This window comes from Erythrolamprus reginae, chromosome 2 (assembly GCF_031021105.1).
Source record: "Erythrolamprus reginae isolate rEryReg1 chromosome 2, rEryReg1.hap1, whole genome shotgun sequence".
Lineage (NCBI taxonomy): Eukaryota > Metazoa > Chordata > Lepidosauria > Squamata > Dipsadidae > Erythrolamprus > Erythrolamprus reginae.
Window position 1 is genome coordinate 331,130,180 of NC_091951.1, and position 24,195 is coordinate 331,154,374.

The window sequence follows — 24,195 nt, forward strand, 5'->3', positions numbered from 1 at the left end:
GGTCTCGAAGCACCATTCACCGTGTCTTCGCCTCCGCGCGCCGCCTCCGCCCGGCTGAAAACAAAACGGCTCCAAAAGTCGGCCGGGCTCCCGGGAGGCGGTGCGCGACTGTTTCCTCTTCGCTGCAGAGCCACACGGAGGAGAAGACACGGTGCCCGGCCACGCTCCGCCTCCCGGGAGCCCAGCCGATTTTTGGAGCCGTTTTGTTTTCAGCTGGGCTCCCGGGAGGCGGAGCGTGGCCGGGCACCATGTCTTCGCCTCCGCGCGCCGCCTCCGCCCGGCCGAAAACAAAATGGCTCCAAAAGTCGGCCGGGCTCCCGGGAGGCGGTGCGCGACTGTTTCCTCTTCGCTGCAGAGCTGCCAGGCAGAGGCGAAGACAACGGCGCCCTCCACTCTCTCTCCCTCTCTCTCTCTCTCTTTTTCTCTCTGTTGCCGGCGTGGTGAACGAGAGAGAAAGAGAGAGAGAGAGAAAGGAGGGGAGAGAGAATGAGAAAGAAAGCGAGAAAGCAAGCAAGAGAGAAAGACAGGGAAAGAAAGCAAGAGAAAGAGAAAGAGAGGGGGGAAGAAGGGGGAGGGAAAGACATAGAGGGAGGGAAGGAGGGAGAGAGAAAGAACAAAAAAGAGGGAGGAAGGAAGAGAGAAAGGAAGAGGGATGGAGAGAGAGGGAATGAAAGATGAAGGAAGGGAGAGAGAAAGGGGGAGGGAGAGATAGAAAGGAGGGAGAAGAGGGTAGTTAGGGAGAGGGAAAAGGAAGGGCTTGGAGAAAGGCAGGGGGAAAGAAAGATAGAAAGGAAAGAGGGAGGGAGAGATAGAAAGGAAAAAGGGAGGGAGGAAAGAGGGAGGGAGAGATAGAAAGGAAAGAGGGAGGGAGAGATAGAAAGGAAAGAGGGAGGGAAAGATAGAAAGAAAAGAGGGAGGGAGAGATAGAAAGGAAAGTGGGAGGGAGGAAAGAGGGAGGAAGACATAGAAAGGATAGAATTATGGATGCAAGAACTTGCTCATGTGTGATAGCTACTTTTTGGCTCAAAATATTTTTGTTCTATTTTCCTCCTCTAAAATCTAGGTGCGTCTTATCAGCAGGTGCGTCTTATAGAGCGAAAAATACGGTATATAAACTGCCAACTGTAGTTTGTACCTTTATAGATGCAATATACCTTTAAGAACTTTGGCTGGTTCACCATAAGAGGGTGCCAGCACTCTCTCCCAATTATGATGCTGGATAGCTCATTCATTCTTTACCTTTAGAGGGGGGAGTATATTCTGCTACGTGCTGCTATGTGCAGTTTGTTGTTTATTTCTGCTTTGTGCTCATAAATATGTATTTATGTAAATAATACTTGTTTAGCATACTAAGTCTGTGTCATTACTGGCTGTATCACACATCCACACTCTTATCTTAAACTCTGCTCTGCGTATGTCGAAAGGTCTCGCAGCCTAGCTGCACCGAGACATACTAACGTAATTATTCCAACTTTCAATTTGTCTGTTGGAAAATGTTGGGAAGAGGATGGATATTGGGCTCCTGAAAGAGTTCCTTTCTAGGGAGGACTCTTTGCCAAGTCCATCAAATCAGAAAGCAGGAGGACTTTAACCAAACCCAACTACTCCGCTTACTACTTGGGGACAGCATAGGAAGCATCCACATCATCATAGTCTTTCAATAATCCATAATCCCTTGTGGGGTGGAATCTTGCATGACATGAAACCACCCCTATGCCTCCTTAAAACTAATGTGTTTAGGAAATGAAAAGTCAATAAGCTTCAAAACTTCTCTTAAAAGCCTATAAAACGTATCAGGAAAGACTTAATGAACTCAATCTCAATCTGTATAGTCTGGAGGACAGAAGGGAAAGGGGGGACATGATCGAAACATTTAAATATGTTAAAGGGTTAAATAAGGTGCAGGAGGGAAGTGTTTTTAATAGGAAAGTGAACACAAGAACAAGGGGACACAATCTGAGGTTAGTTGGGGGAAAGATCAAAAGCAACATGAGAAAATATTATTTTACTGAAAGAGTAGTAGATCCTTGGAACAAACTTCCAGTAGACGTGGTAGATAAATCCACAGTAACTGAATTTAAACATGCCTGGGATAAACATATATCCATTGTAAGAAAAAAAAAAGTATAAGGGCAGACTAGATGGACCATGAGGTCTTTTTCTGCCGTCAGACTTCTATGTTTCTATGTTTCTACAGGAGCAAATATGAAACTAGTCTTTTTCATATGATGTTTGACTTCACAAATGCACCCATCTCAGAGAAGGGAGATGGAATTGTGAAAGGATCGTTTCTGCCTAAAGTAAGAATGTGAGATCATCCCTGATTCATTAAGTTATTATGACATGTCATCAACATATGTCAAAACATCTGCCTGGAAAGAGCTCATGTTTGCACAATATACTTTTCCCCCTTTTGTAGGGTGTCCAAAACATCAGTATAGTGGTGACAACATTTGATTGAAACCCCACAGCCTTTTGACTTGTGTCACATGTAAAACGGAAGAGTTTCATTCCCACATCTTGATTGTGTTTTGACACATGGTCCCTACCTCTGTTGGCTTTCCTTATCGCCTGTAGCAAATTGATGTTTTGAATGTTCAGCTAAGGAAAGCTTTTTTTTTCACCCCTTGTCCTTCTTTTCATCAAACTAGACATACCCAATTTCAGCAACCGTACTTTTTATGTTTTAGGCTCCAGTTCTCTAATCAGGAATGGAGACACTGAAAAAGTGAGCAGTAATTCCATCTAAACTCCACATAAAAATGCTTCAGTAGTTTTAATTAAAGAAAAGGATTTATCTAGTTTTATTTCTATTTGGAAAACAATTCTGGATTATTATTATTTTTTGCTTGAAACTGAAAGAAAATGAAATTTTGATTCTAGCATCTGTATTTATTATTGTTGTACATACACCTGGTCAGTTGGAGGATGATGAAGAAATTGAGGCCTCTCTGATACAGATAGTGTTTAGGAATTAGTGGTGGGCCCGGGGTTACAGGTAGTAGAACAGGTGGGAGGCCAGCCACAGGATGGGGCTATGAGTCCAGGATTTAGTGAGGAAGAATCAGACGTTCGCTGGGTAAACCCTAAATTCAGAAGGGCCCAAAAACGTAAAGAACAGGTGTCTGGAAGAAGATATTAAGAGGAGGAATGGGTTAAATACTGGAGTGATGTATTTGGTAAGTCAGGGGGCCAGTGGAGAAGAAGGGTGGAGTTTCAACGTTGCAGAGAGAAATATGGAAGTTTTCCGTGCCGCTTCCAAGTAAGTAAAAGTATTCTGTGTTGATTAACAGTCAGTTCTGCTGTTTTGGAATCATGCTGTTAGGAAATAAATCTTGTTGAGTGGAGAAGTTTAGAAGGAATGCGAAGAATGCAATTAAGGAAGATAAAGGGCCAAGAGATAGGTGCCAGTATGAAATGTGTTTGAATCCGGAAGAGAAGAGAATAAAATGGAGTTTCTTTGTTTATGAAATAATGCATTTAATAAGAGTTATTTGTAATGGCTGAAGTTCTACCAGAAACCAGAACAATTATTATAGAAATGGCTTGAAATGTTATAAAATTGGAAGCAAGAGGTTGAGGTTGTAATTTTTTTTGGTATTTAAATGAATGCAAAAAAAGTCAAATTCATCACAATTTTTTCTCTCTCTGAAATTTTTCTTTCCATTAATTTTCTAATTTTCTTCACCCTTATATTTTTATTTTATAATGAAACTTAATTTAAAAAATTTAAAGGAAAATACTATAATCTGTTGTGAGTGGTCCACAACCAGCTCAGTTAGTCACAGATTCTGGGGAGGATGAACCACCCCATGTCCAGTCAACGAAGCAGCGGAAGTGATGTGCCGGTGCCTGGAGGCTGTTGGGGCCTGGATGGGTGTCAACAAACTCAAACTCAATCCAGACAAGACGGAGTGGCTGTGGGTCTTGCCTCCCAAGGACAATTCCATCTGTCCGTCCATTACCCTGGGGGGAGAAACATTGACCCCCTCAGAGAGGGTTCGCAACTTGGGCGTCCTCCTCGATCCACAGCTCACATTAGAGAAACATCTTTCAGCTGTGGCGAGGGGGGCATTCGCCCAGGTTCGCCTGGTGCATCAGTTGCGACCCTATTTGGACCGGGAGTCACTGCTCACAGTCACTCATGCCCTCATCACCTCGAGGCTCGACTACTGTAACGCTCTCTACATGGGGCTACCTTTGAAAAGTGTTCGGAAACTTCAGATCGTGCAGAATGCAGCTGCGAGAGCAATCATGGGCTTTCCCAAATATGCCCATGTCACACCAACACTCCGCAGTCTGCATTGGTTGCCGATCAGTTTCCGGTCACAATTCAAAGTGTTGGTTATGACCTATAAAGCCCTTCATGGCACCGGACCAGATTATCTCAGGAACCGCCTTCTGCTGCACGAATCCCAGCGGCCAGTTAGGTCCCACAGAGTGGGTCTTCTCCGGGTCCCGTCAACGAAACAATGCCACTTGGCGGGACCCAGGAGAAGAGCCTTCTCTGTGGCGGCCCCGGCCCTCTGGAACCAACTCCCCCCAGAGATTAGAATTGCCCCTACCCTCCTTGCCTTTCGTAAGCTACTCAAAACCCACCTCTGCCACCAGGCATGGGGGAATTAAGACTTCTTCTCCCCCTAGGCTGATACAACTGTATGTATGGTATGTTTGTACGTATGCTGGTTTTATATATTAAGGGGTTTTAAGTTAGTTTTTTTAGTATTGGATTTTTACTGTACATTGTTCATGACTGTTGTTAGCCGCCCCGAGTTTTCGGAGAGGGGCGGCATATAAATCCAATAAATGAAATGAAATGAAATGAAATCTTGGTACCCTAGGTCAGTGTTCTTGACATCTGAGTCAGAGAGTGAGAATGAGGGAGAATTGGAACCTGAGAAACCTAGGGAAACACCAGAGACTGTAGAAACCCCATGACTCAGAGGAGGAGGGGGATATTGGGAACCAGGAGCCCCTATTAGATGCCAGGGTCAGAAGGTCACGAAGCAGACAGGAATATCTTTATGGGAAAAGTTCTAGAAGGTGAGTCTATGGGAGAAAGTCTAGAAAGTGAATATCTCTAGGAAACAGTTGGCCACACCCAGACAGTATATAAGTGAGGATTTATGGGTAAAGAGGTGTGGAGTTTCAACGTTTGTAATAGTGGAGATCCTAGATCCGAGGTTCCAGAAATGCTTTGCTGGCAAACTGCTGTTATCCCTTTAAGTTCTTTGTATAAAGATGCAGCTGTGTGAGAAAAACCTGAAGATTCATGAGTGTGTGTATTTGAAGGGCATTAGAACATTGAGGAATATCTAAATTGGATTTGGCTCCCAGCCACAGCCACTCCTTACCTATTAGCCAATTTGACCAAGAATGATGCCAACGTGGACTAAAATCCTGACCTTGTTTTGTTCAAATAAGTCTTAAATATAGTTTTATTTTTGGTTTGAATTTTCTGCGAGTGGATGCTTCTTTGTTCTGATCCGAGCAGGCCTAAGCAGAACATAATCATCCTATTTAGCATCTTATTCTTTAAAGACCTCATCACTATGGTCTTAGGGCATATCAAATATTTTGACCTTCAAACACAAAAAAAGTGTTTAGAATGTTCAGAGTCTGAACAAAACAGCACCCAATCTGCATAAACAACAGAAATACAGGAAAAGGGATTTTTATCAGGATTTTAAAAAATGGTCAACCTTGAAACCAAGTAGCCTGTTCTAATTATTTTGTTTCAATGTAGGTTGAAATTAATGTCATTCAACGTGTGAAACAGATTTTTCTCAATAGCTTTGATCTGAGCATCCCCTGAAATGGTTGTGTGTTTCTTGTAGCACACAGTCCTTCTAATTTTTCTCCAAACTAGCCAGTACAGAAGCAGCAAAGACCAATCAGGTTCCTGCTGTTATAAATTTAGGAGGATTGTGGGGATGAGAGATAGGAAAAAGAAGAGACAGAAGATTTCTAAAAGTTGTATGTGATTGCCTGGTAAATTGCTATGTATTTTTCCAGGAATAGCTGTGGAGACCTTCATGTAAATAAATAGGCAATGTTCCAGGTATGAAAAGCTGTGCTTTGTTTTGCAAGCTGACAATGCAACAGTGTGTGTGCATGCTTTCTGCCGCACGAATCCCAGCGACCGGTTAGGTCCCACAGAGTTGGGCCTTCTCCGGGTCCCGTTGACTAAGCAATGTCATTTGGTGGGACCCAGGAGAAGAGCCTTCTCTGTGGCGGCCCCGACCCTCTGGAACCAGCTCCCCCCAGATATCACAGTTGCCCCCACCCTCCTTGCCTTTCGCAAGCTCCTTAAATCCCACCTCTGTTGTCAGGCATGGGGGAATTGAGATATTCCCTTCCCCCTAGCCTTATAGAATTTATACATGGTATGCTTGTATGTATGAGTGGTTCTTTAAATTGGGGTTTTTTTTAGATTGTTTTAATATTAGATTTGTTTACATTGTCTTCTTATATTGTTGTTAGCCGCCCCGAGTTTTTGGAGAGGGGCAGCATACAAATCTAATAAATCTAATACAATGCAATACAATACAATACTATTGTGTTTCTCACACTGGCATGTTATGCCATCAGTAAATATAAACTGCTGGCATAACATTGTTGTGTGTCAGGAATTAAAAATCCTGAGGTAATATCTTAATGCAGAAGGAAGGCCTATGTTGAGAATGCTGATTCATTCTGAGGCAGTCGAGTGTGCAGCAACTTAGCAATTATGTGAAAAATATTTAACTCTGCAAGAGCTCTCTGGTTTTTCTCTTGCTCTCTCTCTGATTCCTGATTTGTGTGAAGTGTGCTCTGAAGCTGCTGTATTGCTCTGTTGGTTCCTGTGAGTTATTGTAACCGAGATAGTTGTAGTGAGATACTAGTGAGATGTATGAATAGTATAGAGAGTATACAAGAAGTAAATAAGAAGTAAATATATTTTTCCAAGACTTCCTACTGCTGCTGTGTTTCATTGAAGACTTCAACTCCATATTTACTAGTCTGTGGCTGGCTGGTTGGGTTGGTTAGCTGGTTGGGCTGGTTTGCTGCTTGGGCTGGCTAGTTTCTGCAAATGCAGCTCTGATATTATGGCTGTTCTATTAAGCTTTTGTGTGGATGTGTCCTCTGTGTATAATCTTCTCTCTTGTTTAAAATGTAAGAGTGCATTTAATATTGCAAAGATTCTGGGCGTATACTCTCTGAAAGTTCAAGGTTTTTTTTTGTTGCAATGTTAATTTTATTTATGCAAATAGGAAGTAGCAGCAGCCTCCTCATTTGCAAATAAAAGCAGTATCAAAAAGCAACACTTTCAGTCAAGTCTCTTGGACAAAGAGAGGAGGGGGAGGAGGTGATAGTGGTGGTGGTAGAGGAGGAGGAGATAACTTTTCTTCAAAAATAAATCAAACAATTCAGGATCACTATTCTGAAAACAGATTCTAATCCAAACAATTTTTAATATTTCCAAAACTGCTATTAAAAACCGTCCCATCTAAATTTTCTGATAGTTGGATGGCAAATACCATCGACTATGGAGCACAATCCCATCTAACGTGGGCCTGGGCTACATAATAAAGGAGAAAGCAATTTCCCATGGTTTCTTGTACCTAATAGAACACATAGACCCAAAAAACATTTTTTCCGTTTGTGAGCAGCCGTAGCGGTCTTGCTGTTGAACATAAATCCCATGTGCTCTGCTGGTGGACTTCACCGCCACCCCTTCGTTGGTGGCAATTTCAGCTGGTGGTTCTGGCTTTAGCACCACACTCAAAGAAGTCGGCATATATTTGGGGAGCAGCTCTCTTAGTTTGTGCTATCATACAACCATGATTGTTGATCGTATTAAACTTTAATCACCACTGCTCTACCCTCTAATACAGATGGGCCAGTCTACATGCTACTTCTAAAGGAGAGGAACTGAGGAACAGGAGCAAAAAAAATATACAGCTATGGGAAACATAAAGAGGAGACCTTAAAATTTGTTCTGTGTTAAAGCACAGCAAGAATGAGGCAGGAGTTGTTCCCATAGGCAGGTGTTGCTCCCATCCTCAGAAGCTCTGGGCTCCACAACTAGGGCCAGTATGGTGTAATGCGGAAAATACAGTGGTACCTCTACCTAAGAACACCTCTACTTATGAAATTTTCTAGATAAGAACCAGGTGTTCAAGATTTTTTTGCCTCTTCTCAAGAACCATTTTCCACTTACAAACCGGAGCCTTCGAAACAGTAACCGAAAAAGGCAGGGAGAAGCCTCCGTGGGGCCTCTCTAGGAATCTCCTGGGAGGAAACAGGGCCGGAAAAGGCAGGGAGAAGCCTTCGTGGGGCCTCTCTAGGAATCTCCTGGGAGGAATCAGTGCCTCCACCTTCCCTGTGGTTTCCCCAATCGCACACATTATTTGCTTTTACATTGATTCCTATGGGAAAAATTGCTTCTTCTTACAAATTTTTCTACTTAAGAACCTGGTCACGGAATGAATTAAGTTCGTAAGTAGAGGTACCACTGTATTGGGCGAGGACCAGAGATATTCCCACCTCTCCGTGGTCAGAGAATCACTGGTGCCTTGGGCTTGTCAGTCTTATTAAACCCAACCTGTCTGATAGAGTAGGGAACATTGGAAGAAGGGAGGCCTGGGCTGTGTCTTCTTGAGCTCTTCAGGAAATGCAAAATTGAAAACTATTGAATAAACAAAATAAATAGTGCAAACTCCTATGCACATCCAAGCCATTTCTTGGTCAGGGGATAAACTGGCTCTGGTAAATGCCACTCACCTTGGAACCAGACATGCCTGATCGATAGATCTGCCAGAGCTGTAAGTTTTATGCCCTGAGCATGTCAGTGTCTAGTGTTTTGGTGAGCTTGTCCTGTAGTTGAAGTAGCAAAAATTGTGACGGTCCCTATAAAGCATTTGGTATGACTGAAAGAGCGCAACATCCAAAGGAAAAGAGAAAATGGCAGGTGGTCCCTTCTGTTTTGCTTCCGCTTCGCTTCTGACTCACTCTTCCAGATGTTGTCGTGGGGGAAGTCCTCGCTGTGTAAGATCAGTCATGTTGCTGTCCGCTGCTACACAACTGTTTTACCTTCCATGTGGTGACGGATTTATGTCTGTTACTTTCTCCCACACGTGTTAATGTTCTTCCCATCAGCGGCATCTTCAACTAGCGAAATATGAAAATCTGTAGAGAGGGTGAAATGCGAAATGCAACCTACCAGGCCTCTCATGTACTGTCTGTTTGTATGCAGTGCTATTTCTTTCATTCCTCCTGCAAAGAGAGAAAAAAGACATGTTTTTTTGGATGAAATTCTTTCTTTCTTTCTTTCTTTCTTTCTTTCTTTCTTTCTTTCTTTCTTTCTTTCTTTCTTTCTTTCTTTCTTTCTTTCTTTCTTTCTTTCTTGTATTTATATCCTTATATCATTCCAAAGCGGACTCAGAGTGGCTAACAAATGCAATAAATGCAATAATATTAAAATACAATCACAAATACATAATTGTTCTGCCGGGCTCTCTGATAGAAGCCTCCTGAAAATTCACAGGTACAAATTTCAGACACACACACGTTTGAAAATTCAAAACAATGTTCTTTATCACAAAATTCAAAATAAACTAAGCACTCTTTTTGTATTGCATAGAGCACTCATCCCAAAACAACCAGGTAGTCTGTACAATTTCCCTTAAGCAGTCATTAAGTACTTAGCCAGCAGCTGTGGAGAAACTTCACACCTCTTCTTCTTCCAACGAAGTGAGACACACACACACATGTTGCTCTGCTTTGTTTTCACAGACGTGAAAAAGCAACAAAGTCCAGGATTCCTGACGAACTGCAATCAGATATTCTTCCACATCGGCCAAACCTACATGCTGCTATTTATAGCAGCAGCCCTAATTACTGGAGCCCCACCCAAACACAGGTGGCCTCCCTTATTTCCTGTAATATGTTCTTACTTGGTCTCTTCTACGCATAATTCTGCACTTACATGGGTCCAAAACATCATCATCTGAATCAATGGAAGATAAGGGAGATTGACTGCCTGGGCTGTGTGCCAAACCCTCCTCTGCCGAGTCACTCCCACCTTCTTCTTCATCTGAGGAAACTAAACTCTGAACTGATTCTGTCGGCAATTACACAAGCCTGTGACATGTTGAATTTTCCCCTGCATCCAACTCCCCATTCCCTGGGGCAGGAGCTGGGCCAGAGCCAACCACAACACATAATAGAATCAGTAAGAATGATAAATAATAACTTTAAAAGAACCACACACAGCAGTCAATCTAATCCCAGGCCTGCTGGGAAAGCCAGGTCTTAATGGCTTTCTGGAAGATTGGTAGGGAGTGTGAATCTATATGGTTGACCTCACCAAGTTCCTAAGAGGTCAGTAAGGGGTGTACATAAGTGCACCAGAGTGCCTACCATCCCCTGTCCTATTGTCTCTCCTATATCACACATATCTTTTCTTCTATACCTATATCTTTTTCTGCTATTCTCTCATAGTTATATTTCACTCCTTTATTTTCTCCTCTATTCCCCCTTTAATACATTCTACCTGATTATATCCTCTATAACCCTCGTGCTGTATTATTGTGTAGTGGACAAAACAAATAAATAAAAATAAAAATAAATAAAATCCCCTGTAGAGAGGTTCCTACAAAACAGATCCATTAAATGACAGCAAGTTTAATCAGACAATGTACAACTATGTCACCTATGATCTGATTTAAATGTAGTTCATAAAATCATATACCAAAATGTCCTTCCTGTTAATGACTACTTCACTTTCAACCACAGCAATACACAAACACATAATAGATTCAAACTAAATGTAAGCCGCTCCAAACTTGACTGCAGAAAATACAACTTCAGCAATAGAGTGATCAATGCCTGGAATGCACTACCTGACTCTGTGGTTTCTTCCTCAAACCCCCAAAACTTGAACCTTAGACTGCCTACGGTCGACCTCATCCCATTTCTAAGAGGTCTGTAAGGGGTGCGCATAAGCGCACCACTGTGCCTACCGTCCCTGTCCTACTGTCCTATTGTCCTCTTTTATCGTTACTTTTTACTTACAGTACGTTATGTTTATACAAACTACTACTATCCCATACATGTTTTTGACAAATAAATAAACAAAATAAATAATGTTCCATTTAATATGATAAGGCCAAAAGCCCAGTGAAGCACAATGCACTCCCTGACAGAGAAATCTTGAAAGTGACTCTCTTCTTTTATTTTTTATTTTATTTTTTATTTACTTATTTTGTCCAATACAGGGATTACTCCAACCTTGGCAACTTTAAGACTTGTGGACTTCAACTCCCAGAATCCCTCAGCCAGCTTTGCTTTGCTTGCTGAGGAATTCTGGGAGTTGAAGTCCACAAGTCTTAAAGTTGTTAAGGTTGGAGACCCCTGACCTAGAAAGCCTGCCAATTTCCCCCACTTTCCTGTAGGTATTTAAAAGTGAGGGTGGAGATCAGTGGAAACAGAATAGAATAGAATAGAATTTTATTGGCCAAGTGTGATTGGACACACAAGGAATTTGTCTCTGCCCACCTTTTCATCCCATCAGTGTCTCCCAGATAGATGGGGAACTTTGAAAAGGATCAGAAGTTGATTCTGGATAAACAAGCTTCCATTTATTTTATTTTATTTTATTTTATATTGTTGTGGTTGGCTCTGCCCCAGCTCCTGCCCCAAGGAATGTGGAGATGGATGTGGGGGAAACATCCATATGCCCCAGGCCTGTTTTGCTTCCAATAGAATCTCCCGACGAAGGCTCCTCTGACGAAGGAAGTGTGAGTAGCAGGGAAGAGGGGAGTTTGGCAGACAGCCCGGGAGGAGATCAATCTTCCTTATCATCCCTGGATTCTGAACAAGAACCTATGACAGATCCACACATGTGTAGAGTGATGCATAGGAGAGAACAACTGAAGGATTATTACAGGAGATAAGTGAGGCCACCTGTGGTTGGGTGGGACTGCTGTAATTAGTGCTACAGATAAAAGGAACAGTGTGCTGGTTTAGCCTTGTGGAAGTTTATCTGATTCATAGTTCATCAAGATTGTGGTTTTGCTGTTTCCCTGTTCAAGACTGTGTGTGGACTCTTTGGACTTTGGAATTTGGACTCAATTTCCCAGTTACTGGGTGAGCAATTGGATTGCATTTAACCTGTGCCTTGTGTGTACCAGAAAATCCCTTTGACATTTAAAAAGGGAGTTTTTTTCTGCTTTTCTGTTGATAAAGACTTTTGGTTTTCCTTCTATGGTGTGGTGTGTGTCTTTCTGTAATTACGGGTGGCTGGGACATGCCGGCAGAACATATATTATATTTTATTATTTTTATTTTTATTTTATTTTTTCAAGCATGTATAAGATAGCAGATAAAAGAATGCACGACCCTTACAAACCTTTTAGAAAAGGGGAGAGGTCAACTGTAGACAATCTAAAGTTAAAGATTTTGACATTTGGGGAAGAAACCACAGAGTCAGGTAGTGCATTTATCAGTGGGCTGGGGAAAAAATAACCCCAAAACTAAAAGGGAGGTGATAAATCTTTCCCCTGTTAGTAGGTAGTCAATATAGGAGTGCTTTGCTTTGAATGTTATTTTTTAAAAATCATCATAAAATGTTACAGGGAACATCTTGTCCTTGAGGGCAGTCAGTTCCAAGACTAGTGTTTTCCCCGTACAGTAATACCTCATGATACGAACTTAATTGGTGCAAGGAGGAGGTTCGTAAGACGAAAGGTTCGTAAGACGAAACATTGTTTCCCATAGGAAACAATGTAAAGTCAATTAATCCGTGCAACCAAAAAAACCCCCCGCAAAAAAATGGCTTTCGGCGACTGCTTGTAAGCCGTGCGGCTGTTTTAAAAGGTGACAGCCGGCCCGGGGGGCTTCCCAGCATCCCCCGAACCCCAAACCCAGGTTCGGGGGGTGCTGGGAAGCCCCCCAGGCCGGCTGCGACCTTTTAAAACAGCCGCGCGGCTTCCCAGCTGTCTCCCGAAGCCGAACGCCAAAGCTGAAATTCTGCGTTCTGCTTCGGGAGACAGCTGGGAAGCCGCGCGGCTGTCTTAAAAAATCGCAGCCGGCCTGGGGGGCTTCCCAGCACTCCCGAACTCTGAACCCGGGTTCGAGGGGGGTGCTGGGAAGACCCCAGGCCGGCTGCAACCTTTTAAAACAGCCACGCGGCTTCCCAGCTGTCTCCTGAAGCCGAACGCCAAAGCCGAACTTCCACGTTCGGCATTCGGAGACAGCTGGGAAGCCACGTGGCTGTTTTAAAAGGTGACAGCTGGGCTGGGGGGCTTCCCAGCAACGTCCCGAACCGAACCCGGGGTTCAGAAAAATTTTGCCTCTTCTTACGAACTTCGTTCGAGTTACGAACCGGCGTTCGGGAGGCTTCTGGGAAGCCCCGCCGCCCGGCTGTCACCTTTTAAAACAGCCGCGCGGCTTCCCAGCAGCCTCCGAACGCCGGTTCGTAACTCGAAAAAAGTTCGTAAGAAGAGGCAAAATTTTTCTGAACCCCGGGTTCGTATCACGAGTTGTTCGTAAGACGAGGGGTTCGTATCTTGAGGTACCACTGTATTTGGTTTTATCAGGCATTGTTTCAAACACACACACAGGGAAGGAAAAGGACAATGTGGCAAAAAAACAACTCAGAGTGAAACTTGGAACTGTTTTGGGAATGGTTTTTTTCCTTGCTGGCTTCTTCCTAGGGATTGGAGAGACTAATTGGCCCCAAAGCATCACTTAGTTCTGTACTTAAGGAAGAATTTGAACTTCCTCTCTTCTGCTTTAGTCCAGTGCCTTTAACTACTGCGCCTAACTGACTCTCTTTCAGCTCCAACATCTATTGAAATAATTTTTCCAGAAATACCTCTATGGTCTCTAGAGAAAATATAGAAAACAGAAAGGGGATTGCGGGGAATTGTTCTTGGATTCCATCCTATATTCACAGCTGTATTGAACATGGAATGTAGTTTCCATTCTTGTCTTAACCATCAAGCCAACACAACATGCGAACAACATGAGAACGCCACTTTTAAAATCCAAAGAGAATGGACTATTTTTTAGCCTTCTTCTTGTTGTTGTTGGGCTGGGAGAATAATCAGAAGAAAATGGTAATGTGGACACCCTGGAATATAATATAATGATTTCCCCATCCCCTCTCTACTAGAGGTGGCTTCCTACCGGTTTGGACTGATTCTATAGAACAATTAGTAACTTGGCGGCCTGGGTTGTTGGAACTGGCAGCGACCCAGGTCTGCCACGCCCCCAAGCCCATAGGCGCCACCATTTTATTTTTTGGTTCTGCACATGTGCATAAGCTTTTTTTAATATTGTGCATGCACGCACGCACAATGTGCCCCACCCTGAGCAAAGCGGAAGTAGCAGAATCCAGAAACCACCCCTGCCCTCTACCTTTAAGTGGAGACAAATTGGCTTTTCCATTCTAGTAATAAGATATCACGGGGCAGTTACGGAGGTGTTTTAAAAATTACTACGTACCTGAAAATAAGGAACGTACAATAATTCTGTCCATGCCTTTTTGTGCGGCTGATAGCGGATCCTGTTCGAGAGGAGACTGACTGGGTGATATGCCAGCGGCCTGTGCTACTAGCATCCGAGTCAGACTGTGACTTATTAGTACATTAGTACATTATTAGACAGAGAGTTATTAGTAGTCAGTTATTGATTAAAATAAGTTCAAACAAATTGTGTATTTGCTATGTTCTTAGCTGGGGCAGAACAATGCTTCTCAGGTGTTGCATTGAGAAACCGAAATATAGGGTGGTTTGAGAAAGTTGGTTGACCCATGTAGTGGGTTTGGGTGTGCCCACCTGTTCTTCTAAGCACATTTTTGAGAGTCTGTCAAGTTCCATTGGGAGAATCCTCCACAAAGAGTTGAAGACTTTAATAACTGTTAAACTGTAGATGGAGTGGATGCCAGTTTCAGCTCTTACTGCTGCTGCGGATGTATTTCTGTCGGTCCCCAAGATGGTTCTTAGAAAGCATGCTTGGTTTTGTTCTAGTGGTGGAGCCTTTAACAATTCCGCACCATATGTTAGCACAGGTGTGGTTTTTGCTTTATAGACCTTTAGAATTGGGTTTATTTTTCAGCTTGGATGTTAAGCCAAGGAAGAAAACTTCTTTAGATCGCCCTGTTTCATTACAATGCCGAAGCTACTTTCTTGGTTATCAGTGGTGGTTAGGGTTACAAATTATTAAAACTTATAAGTTATATTAGATAGATAATTGATTTTAAAAAAAATAAAAATAAAAATTACGCAATATTAAATAAGCTAGTCCACAATTCTTAAATTATTATTTTTTTTAAAAAAAAAGAAGTTAGCAGGACTTACCAACAAATAAATCTCCATTGATATTCAACTGTCTCATCATTCCTGGTGATTTGCCAGTTCTGGCACCATAATCATCAACTGTGATCTTCCCAGATTGTCCATCCCTAAAATTGATAAAAAAAATGTTTCCACATTTATCACATCAGCCTCTCCTCTGGTGAGATCCACTACAAGCTGCATGGACTGTTGGCGGGCCGCAACACACACTTCTCACAATTGTCTGTCCTTTTCTCAAGCAGCAGCAACCAAGTTTGGGGGGGGGCATTCCAACATGTCACATGGCTTTCTGCCTCATTGTACCATTTCCCCAAAAATAAGTCACCCCCAAAAGTAAGACATAGGAGAGGTCTCGTAGAATTGCCTAATATAAGGCATCCCCCGAAAGTAAAACGTAGGAGACGTTTTGTTTTGCAGCATTCCCGAACAGAATGTATATAACATATATTTGAAGACAGTATAATTGTTGTACATGGAAATAATGGTATGGTAGTAGGAAGAAATTCTTGATATAGAGCTCCTCCTCCACTATCTCCTAATCAACAAATTTTAAAAAAGCGGAGTAGACTACAACACTTGCAGATGGATTAATAGTTGGCTGACCAACTGCACCCAACGAGTTGTCCTCAACGGTTCCTGTAGGCAGCTGCACCAACTTTCTCCTTCCCGGTGGCAGCGGCGGCTCCAGCGGCGGCTTCCCTTCGAGGAGCAACAGCGCCGGGAACATCACATAATGAAGGGAAGCCACTGGAGCAGCGGCAACTGCTGAGGTGGCTCCGGCGGCTTCCCTTCATCGCATGACGTTCCCAGCACTGCTGCTCCTCGAAGGGAAGCTGCCACCGCCGCCACCGGGAAGGAGAAAGTTGGTGCAGCTGCCTACAGATAACAAGATGAAGCACTGAGGAAAGGAGCCCCCTGAAGCTGCCGGAATTGCAGCCGCCCCTACCCTTCCTGCAGCTTGGAGCGGTTAGACTATAGAGACTGGGAGGCTGTTAAACGGTAACATTTCGGATAATAAACAAAATTTTCTGTGGCTGTTTGGTATCCGAATTTTTGTTCGGATACCGAAGCAAATTTTTGCAGAAAATTTTGTTCAGTATCCGAAATGTACAAAAACCAAGGCGTTCGAGAACCGAGGTACCACTGTATACATACACACACATACACAAGTCTAGTTTTCAGACCACTATGTAAAATATGGTGGACACCATGATGGAAATACATGCACTTTTTAAAAAGAATATTGAACATGTGTTTACACAATGAAGGACAGAACCATTGAAGTATCAAGAATCACAACTTACCGAACTGCCTTAACTTTATGCCACCTGCCATCGTTGAAAGAGCCGTTCACTGTTATATAAGCCATGCCGCTGCCCAGATTGTAACTGAAAACAAAGGAAAGAGTCAACATATTTTAAAGAACATACTACAGTGATCCCTCGAGTTTCGCGTCCTCGAGCATCGCGAAAGGGCTATATCGCTAGTTTTCAACCCGGAAGTAAACTCCACCATCTGCGCATGCGTGCCTTTTTTCTATGGCCACGCATGCGTAGATGGTGGAGTTTCCCGCCGGGCAGATAAGCTGCTGGGCGGCTTCCCTGGGTCTTCCCCCTCTTGCCCCGGTAAGACCCCAGCGGCGGCGCGAGCAACGGCGTGGGCGGGCGGGCGGCACGCGCGGGGACACCCCAGCTCCGCTTCCCAGCTGGGAAGCGGCCCCAGCAACAGCGTGGGCAGGTGGGCGGTGCGCGCTTGCTTGGGGAAACCCCAGCTCCACTTCCCAGCTGGGAAGCGGCCCCAGCAACGCGCGCGCGCTTGGGGACACCCCAGCTTCGCTTCCCAGCTGGGAAGCGGCCCCAGCAATGGCGTGGGCGGGCGGTGCGCGCTTGGGGAAACCCCAGCTCCGCTTCCCAGCTGGGAAGCGGCCCCAGCAACGCGCGCGCGCTTGGGGACACCCCAGCTCTGCTTCCCAGCTGGGAAGCGGCCCCAGCAACGGCGTGGGCGGGCGGGGACATCCCAGCTCTGCTTCCCAGCTGGGAAGTGGCCCCAGCAATGGCGTGGGCGGGCGGGCGGTGCGCGCGCGGGGAAACCCCAGGCGCGAGCAATGGGGTGGGCGGGCGAAGGGCGGGCGGCGGTGGAAGTAAAAACACCATCTGCGCATGCGCAGATGGTGTTTTTACTTCCGCACCGCTACTTCGCGAAAAATCGATTATCGCAAGGGGTCCTGGAACGGAACCCTCGCGATAATAGAGGGATCACTGTATAAGAACATAAGAAGAGCCATGCTGAATCAGGCCAAAGCCCATCGAGTCCAACATTTTGTATCACACAGTGGCCCACCAATTGTACATGGGGATCTTGAGCAGAAAGAGAAGGCAACCCTCCTTTTCCCTTGAAGTTATGCAGGCTGACAGCTGTCATGACCACTTCTGGAAGTGAATTCCATAAACCAATGACCCTCTGGGTGAATAAATATTTCCCTTTATTTGTCCTCACTTTCTTACCTATGAGCTTTAGGGAGTGCCCCCTCGTCCTAGTATTGGGTGATAGAGAAAATATTTTTCTCTATCTACCTTTTCTATCCCATGAATGATTTTATACATTTCAATCAAGATACTATCATATCTATGTTCAGTCCTTTTCTCTATTCAACAATCATTGGGCAACATTTAGTTTTCTTTATTCTGTTCTTATAGCTGTGAATCTTCAGGGACATTACAAGGATATTAAAAGTGCTAAAATGATAAAACTATAACAATTATAATGATGTTGAGACTCTAGAAAGAGTGCAGAGAAGAGCAACAAAGATGATTAGCAGACTGGATGCTAAAACATATGAAGAAAAGTTGCAGGAACTGGGTATGTCTAGTCTAATGAAAAGAAGGACCAGGGGGCCAGGGGGAGACTTGATAGCAATGTTCCAATAGCTCAGGGGTTGCCACAAAGAAGAGGAAGTCAGGCTATTTTCCAAAGCACCTTTGGGTAGGACAAGAAGCAATGGGTGGAAACTAATCAAGGAGAGAAGCAACTTTAAAACTAAGGAGAAAATTCCTGACAGTTAGAACAATTGATCAGTAGAATGGCTTGCCTCCAGAAGTTGTGAAAGCTCCAACACTGGAAGTTTTTAAGAAGATGTTGGATAACCATTTATTTGAAGTGGTGTAGGGTTTCCTGCCCAAGCAGGGGGTTGTATTAAAAGACTTTTAAGGTCCCTTCCAATGCTGTTGTCATTATTATAATTATAAAAAACAAAAGCAGTGAAAAAATAACAGAAAGGAAAGGAAAATGTCAAACTATGAATTAGAACTGACATGCTGTAGATCCAGGATAAGCATGCTTTTGAGATTGAGGTTGCATTACAGTATTACATAAATCCCATGGCATTTCCTAACACACGTTCATAGGATAGTGTAGAAAAAGATTGGCAGGAAAAGATCTTGTAATCCTTAATGCCTCCCTCTTGTTCATGACTGAAATATTTTCCTTAATTATGGTTTCTTTGGCAGCAACATTAACCATGCCACAGAACTCCCAAAATCAAGATGGAGGAGACCTGTTAATGTGGGTGGTGGTGGTGTCAAACTCGCATTGACACATTGTCATCGTTTGATATCATATATTGCAACTTTTCCTTCTTTGCCACGGACTGCGAGTTTGAAACCACTGCGTTAGGGAGACAACATATTGTAATACTATGGACTTGACTTCTAAATACTTGTGGCGAAGGTGGAGTAACACTCGGACACAAAGAGGAACAAAGAGGAGCGGCACCACGAGCAGGGCCCTTATATAGGGCGCCTACCGACCGCTCCTCAACCAATCGGTGCCCTGCGCACCGCAATGACATCACTGTGGCCCCCGTCGATGACGTGGGGCCGCAGGCTCCGCCCCAAAATGGCGGCCTCCTTCCCCGCCCACGCCGCAAACACCGCCGGCTCGGTAAGAGGCCGATGACCCTTGTCTGAACTAGTTGGGCAGCCTGAGCTGAGGCAGGGGAACCACAAAGAGACAGGAAACAATGTGATTATTTTCAAAATAATAATGATGCCATTGCTAACAAAGGGTGTCTTGAAATATGAATCTCTCTACAATAGTTTTACCAAATCTTGTCTGCTCTAAGCTGCGTGGACTTCAATTCCCAGAATTCCCCAGTCAGCTGGCTGGGCAATTCTGTGTGTTAAAAACAAACTTAAAGAGATCAACGTTGAGAAATATTGCTAGATTGTCATATTAACTTATGATTTTGGTGCATGACTCAGACATAAAAAGAATTAAATAACATATAAAATTAACCAAGGGTATCTCATCTTCATCTACTTCTTCATTAACCACTTATACATTCTGGATCTTATTTGTCCATTTCATATTTTCTGCTATATGAGATTTGCAGCAACAGGAAAATTTATTTTTTTTACATTTATGTCTATTACCCAGAGCTTTGCATGCATCCGTACACACATTATTTTCCTTTCTAAAGGATTATACCTTTCAGAAAGGGACTGGGGACAGATACCTAGGACTTTTTCTTCCTCTTTCATTAGACTGAGAAATGAGCCACCATTCCCCAATTTTTCCACTGAATGCTGGAGTCTGTCTGATTTTGTGAGACTAACACTTTTTTAAGCAGAAAATGAGCATTAAGAAATTCAGGAGTCTTGCCATTCATTTCAAGAAATGGGGTAAAATAATTACACAAGAAAAGTACAGTGGTCCCTCGACTTGCGCGTTCTCGATTAGCGTGAAACGCTGCAACGCGGTTTTTCAAAAAATATTATTTAAAAAATAAAATATTAAAATATTATTTTAAAAAAAAAATTTTTTTTTTTAAAAATTTTTTTTTTATTCTGTTCCCTGAATGGAGACCGCCGGCCGCTCAATCGGGCCGGCAGGGAACAGAATGGAGCCTTCCGCGGCGGGGCTGGTAAGGGGGGGAGCCGAGGGGGGAGCAGCAGGGAGCCCACGTTGGAGACCCTCCGCGGCGGCGGGGGCTGCTGCTGTTGCTGCTGGCTGTTGTTTCCGCCGCTGCCTCTCTTAAGCTCGCCTGGGGGCGGTTGGGGGGGTCGGGCCCCGCGTCTCCTGGAGGGTGGCGGCGCAGCAGCCTGCCTCCCCCGCGCTTTACTGCGGCCGCATCGGGGCGGCGACCTGAGGGGGTGCCGCGAGCGGGTTGCGGAGCGGCGGCAGCAACTCCTGAAGGGGGCTCCCGCGCGAGCCAGCCGGGAAATCCTCGCGCCTTCCGCCCGCTCTCCCGACAGGCACTAAACTTGCAACTTCTCCCCGGCGCCGGCCGTGCAAGTTTAGTGCCTGTCGGGAGAGCGGGCGGAAGGCGAAGGTCCAAAGTCCGTATCCCTCCGCTGGAGGGAATCGGCGGGTACGCGTCTTTCTCTCCTTTCCCTCCCACCGCTTCGAATAGGTCCGGAAAAGACTCCGCCCTTCTCTCTTTAAAAAGCCCGAAGAGGGGATTGCGGAACCTCGCCCCATTGTAAATACAGAGCGGGAGGAAGGGGAGGGGGGCGGCGGCAAGGAACATGGCAGGGAGCGGAGGCGGGGCGAGACCAAACGCCACGGAAAGCAGAGGGGAGGACGCGGGGTCGAGGCGCCTCGGAAATCGGTTAGCGCGGGAGGTCTTGGAACGTAACCCCCGCGCTAACCGAGGGATCACTGTACATTCATTCACAACTCAGAGCAGGAATTACGTAAATATCCCAGCCACTGCTTGTTCCAAGAGAAAGGACGGCTTACCTGAAGACTAAAAAACCATCCTGAAGACCAAGGGAGATAAAGTCACTGTTGGATCGCATTGGGCTATCACCTCTCCATAACAATAGACCATCCATCAATGTAGTCTTAAACCTCATAAACACATTTGTTCTTGATCCCGACACTCTGTGTGGTGTATGAAATAAGATTTCAGTGGTGTGGGGGAAATAACATAATCTTGATTGCAATAATTTCCCTCCTCTGGCAACGTAACAATAATTTGATAAGATGTTTCTCCTAAAGATCTGGTAAGTTATACCCTCAAAGTGGCTTTGGGGAATAACAAATAACTACTGTATTTTTCGGAGTATATGACACAGCCTTTTCCTTCCTAAAAGAGGCTAATAATTTGAGTGTGTCTTTTACTCTGAATGTAGCTCTTTTTTTCAACCCTAAGTAGCTGTTAACCATCTTTCCAGCTCTTACCTTGCAGGCTCTTTCATTGTTTCTCTCTGCGAAGAATGTTTTCGAAGCCCCAAGTCTTTGCATGTTTTTTTCATTGCTCTAACTTGTTCTGAATACGTTTCTTTCCAGCCCTAACCAGGTGCTAACGATGTTCTCAACTCTTACCCGCTTGCAAGCTCTTTCATTGTTACTCTCTGCAAAGAATGTTTTCCAAGCCTTAAGTCTTTGCAGGATTGTTTCCATTGCTCTACTTGCTCCAAATGTTTCTTTCCGGATGCTAATGATGTCTCCAGCTCTTACTGACTTGCAAGCTCTTACATTGTTACTCTCTCTGAACAAAGTTTTTCTAAACCCCTAAGCAGGGGATAAAATAATGTGCTGAAGCTGACCAGACTAAGGATGCTAGCCAGATTAATACCTGATAAGCAAATTCTTTTCCCTATTTTCCTCCCCAAAAACTAAGGTGTGTTTTATACTCCAGTGCATCTTATACTCAAAAAATACAGTCGTTGATTTGGAAAGGGTCAAATAACATTTTTTTAAAAAAATACAGCTGGTTGGGAAAAAAAGTGCTGCATTTTGTTTACTTTGTACATATGAGTAAACCCTCTGTGATGTGGTTCATATCCATATTGAAAATAGTTCTTTCGTAGACATGGTAAGAACAAAAGTAGAAGGCTTAAGTTTAAAGAAATCTAAATTAGATTTTGGCTCTCACTGAAGCTTTCGATGCCTCTCTTTATACCATATTTTCCTACTTAGTACGGATAAGATCCTAGTCCTTTATATAATTTGCAGAGTTTTTTGTAGTTTTATGTTTTATGTATGGTATGTTTGTGTGTCTGCTTTTTATATAATGGGGTTTTTAGGCTTTTAATGTAAAATCGTTATTTTAGACTTTAATATTAGATTTGCTATTGTATATTGTTTTTGCCTTCCCTGGGCACCGGAGACTTTCTTCAAGCCTCTGGGAGGGCAAAAAAGGGCCTCCCTGGGCTACAGAAGACCCCTGGAGGCCAGAAACAGACCAATTTCTGGCCTTCCTGGACTTCTTGTAGGCCCATTTTTTTCCTGCCTGAGCCTTCACATGTACCTGCACTTACCTGCATCCAGGGACTCCTGGGAGAGGCGGGGTGGGCAGCCAGCCAGAAGTGGGGTTGGGAAGTTCTCCAAACTGCACAGAATATTAGCTAGAAGTTCTCCCGAACCTCTGCAAACCCCCAGGAGCCCACCCTGCAGTGTATAACACTATATTATACCTGTTGACTGTTTTAAAATACAGATTTAATCTAAAACCGGAAAGACAGTTCTTAGGCTTTTAATATTGGCCATGTACCTGCATAAAACCATAACCTCTTACACATCCGAAAACCCGGGTGTTGATTGCATGAATTTACCTTTTAAGAATGTCTGGATTGTCATATGTAAGATAGCTGCGACCGATGAACTGTGGAATTTCAATGGCTTCCATCACAGCTAAAATGTTAAGGGAAACTTGATATCAAAATTCAAGTTTTATACATTCAACGATTTGTATCAACAAGCGTAAGAAAACATTTTTTAAAAACATGTATTTTTCAGAAGATTCTCAGTCAATCATTTTTGGTTAGCAGTGACTCAAAGTTTCACAGTGACTTCTTAATCTTACATGTCAAATCGACAGAAGGATATTATGAGCTTTCTCTTATTTCAATAACAGTAAGTGATAAAATATGAATTAAGAAGATTATATTCCATTATATTTATTTATTTATTTATTTATTAGATTTGTATGCCACCCCTTTCCGTAGACTCGGAGCGGCTCACAACACAATAAAACAGTTCATGACAAATCTAAATTTACAATTTAAAATATTAAAAAACCCATTATTAAGCAAACATACATACAAGCATACCATACATAAATTGAATAGGCCCGGGGGAGATATCTCAGTTCCCCCATGCTTGACGACAAAGGTGGGTTTTAAGGAGTTTATGAAAGGCAAGGAGGGTAGGGGCAGTTCTAATCTCTGGGGGGAGCTGGTTCCAGAGAGTCGGGGCCGCCACAGAGAAGGCTCTTCCCCTGGGGCCCGCCAACTGACATTGTTTAGTTGACGGGACCCAGAGAAGGCCCACTCTGTGGGACCTAATTGGTCACTGGGATTCGTGCGGCAGAAGGCGGTCTCGGAGATATTCTGGTCCGATGCCATGAAGGGCTTTAAAGGTCATAACCAACACTTTGAATTGTGACCGGAAATTGATCGGCAACCAATGCAGACTGCGGAGTGTTGGTGTAACATGGGCATACCTGGGGAAGCCCATGACTGCTCTCGCAGCTGCATTCTGTACGATCTGAAGTTTCCGAACACTTTTCAAAGGTAGCCCCATGTAGAGAGCATTGCAGTAGTCGAACCTCGAGGTGATGAGGGCATGAGTGACTGTGAGCAGTGAGAAAATATGGAAAATAAGATATTGTCGCCTGTGAAAATAAACTTAGTCTGATTATCAGCTGAAGGAAGGATGCATATGCTTCAGATTTATTTTTGTTAGTTGTATTGTTGTGTTGTTCCCCTAAAATTAAATACACCATTATGCTATTCTAAGAAAAATGGAAGTGGAAGCTCCTTGGAGAAGGAAGCAGGAGTAATTTTGATGTGTTTCTGTAATGCCTTGAAAAGTGCCTTGCCATGCAAACAACACCACAACCATA

At 43.8% G+C, this 24,195-nt stretch overlaps 1 protein-coding gene across 2 annotated transcripts in view; it reads right to left on the minus strand.

Annotated features, from left to right (window-relative positions):
• Positions 1–7,213: 7,213 nt before the first annotated feature.
• EGFLAM (EGF like, fibronectin type III and laminin G domains) overlaps positions 7,214–24,195 on the minus strand; it is a 197,907-nt gene continuing 180,925 nt past the window's right edge. For both annotated transcript variants that reach the window (XM_070743426.1, XM_070743425.1), the window contains 5 exons: positions 22,904–22,982; positions 21,084–21,227; positions 16,649–16,732; positions 15,348–15,451; positions 7,214–9,258 (listed from right to left, as the gene is read on the minus strand). In XM_070743426.1, coding sequence (XP_070599527.1) covers positions 9,104–9,258; positions 15,348–15,451; positions 16,649–16,732; positions 21,084–21,227; positions 22,904–22,982 — 566 coding nt within the window. In that variant the 3' untranslated portion in view covers positions 7,214–9,103. The remainder of the gene's footprint in view (positions 9,259–15,347; positions 15,452–16,648; positions 16,733–21,083; positions 21,228–22,903; positions 22,983–24,195) is intronic.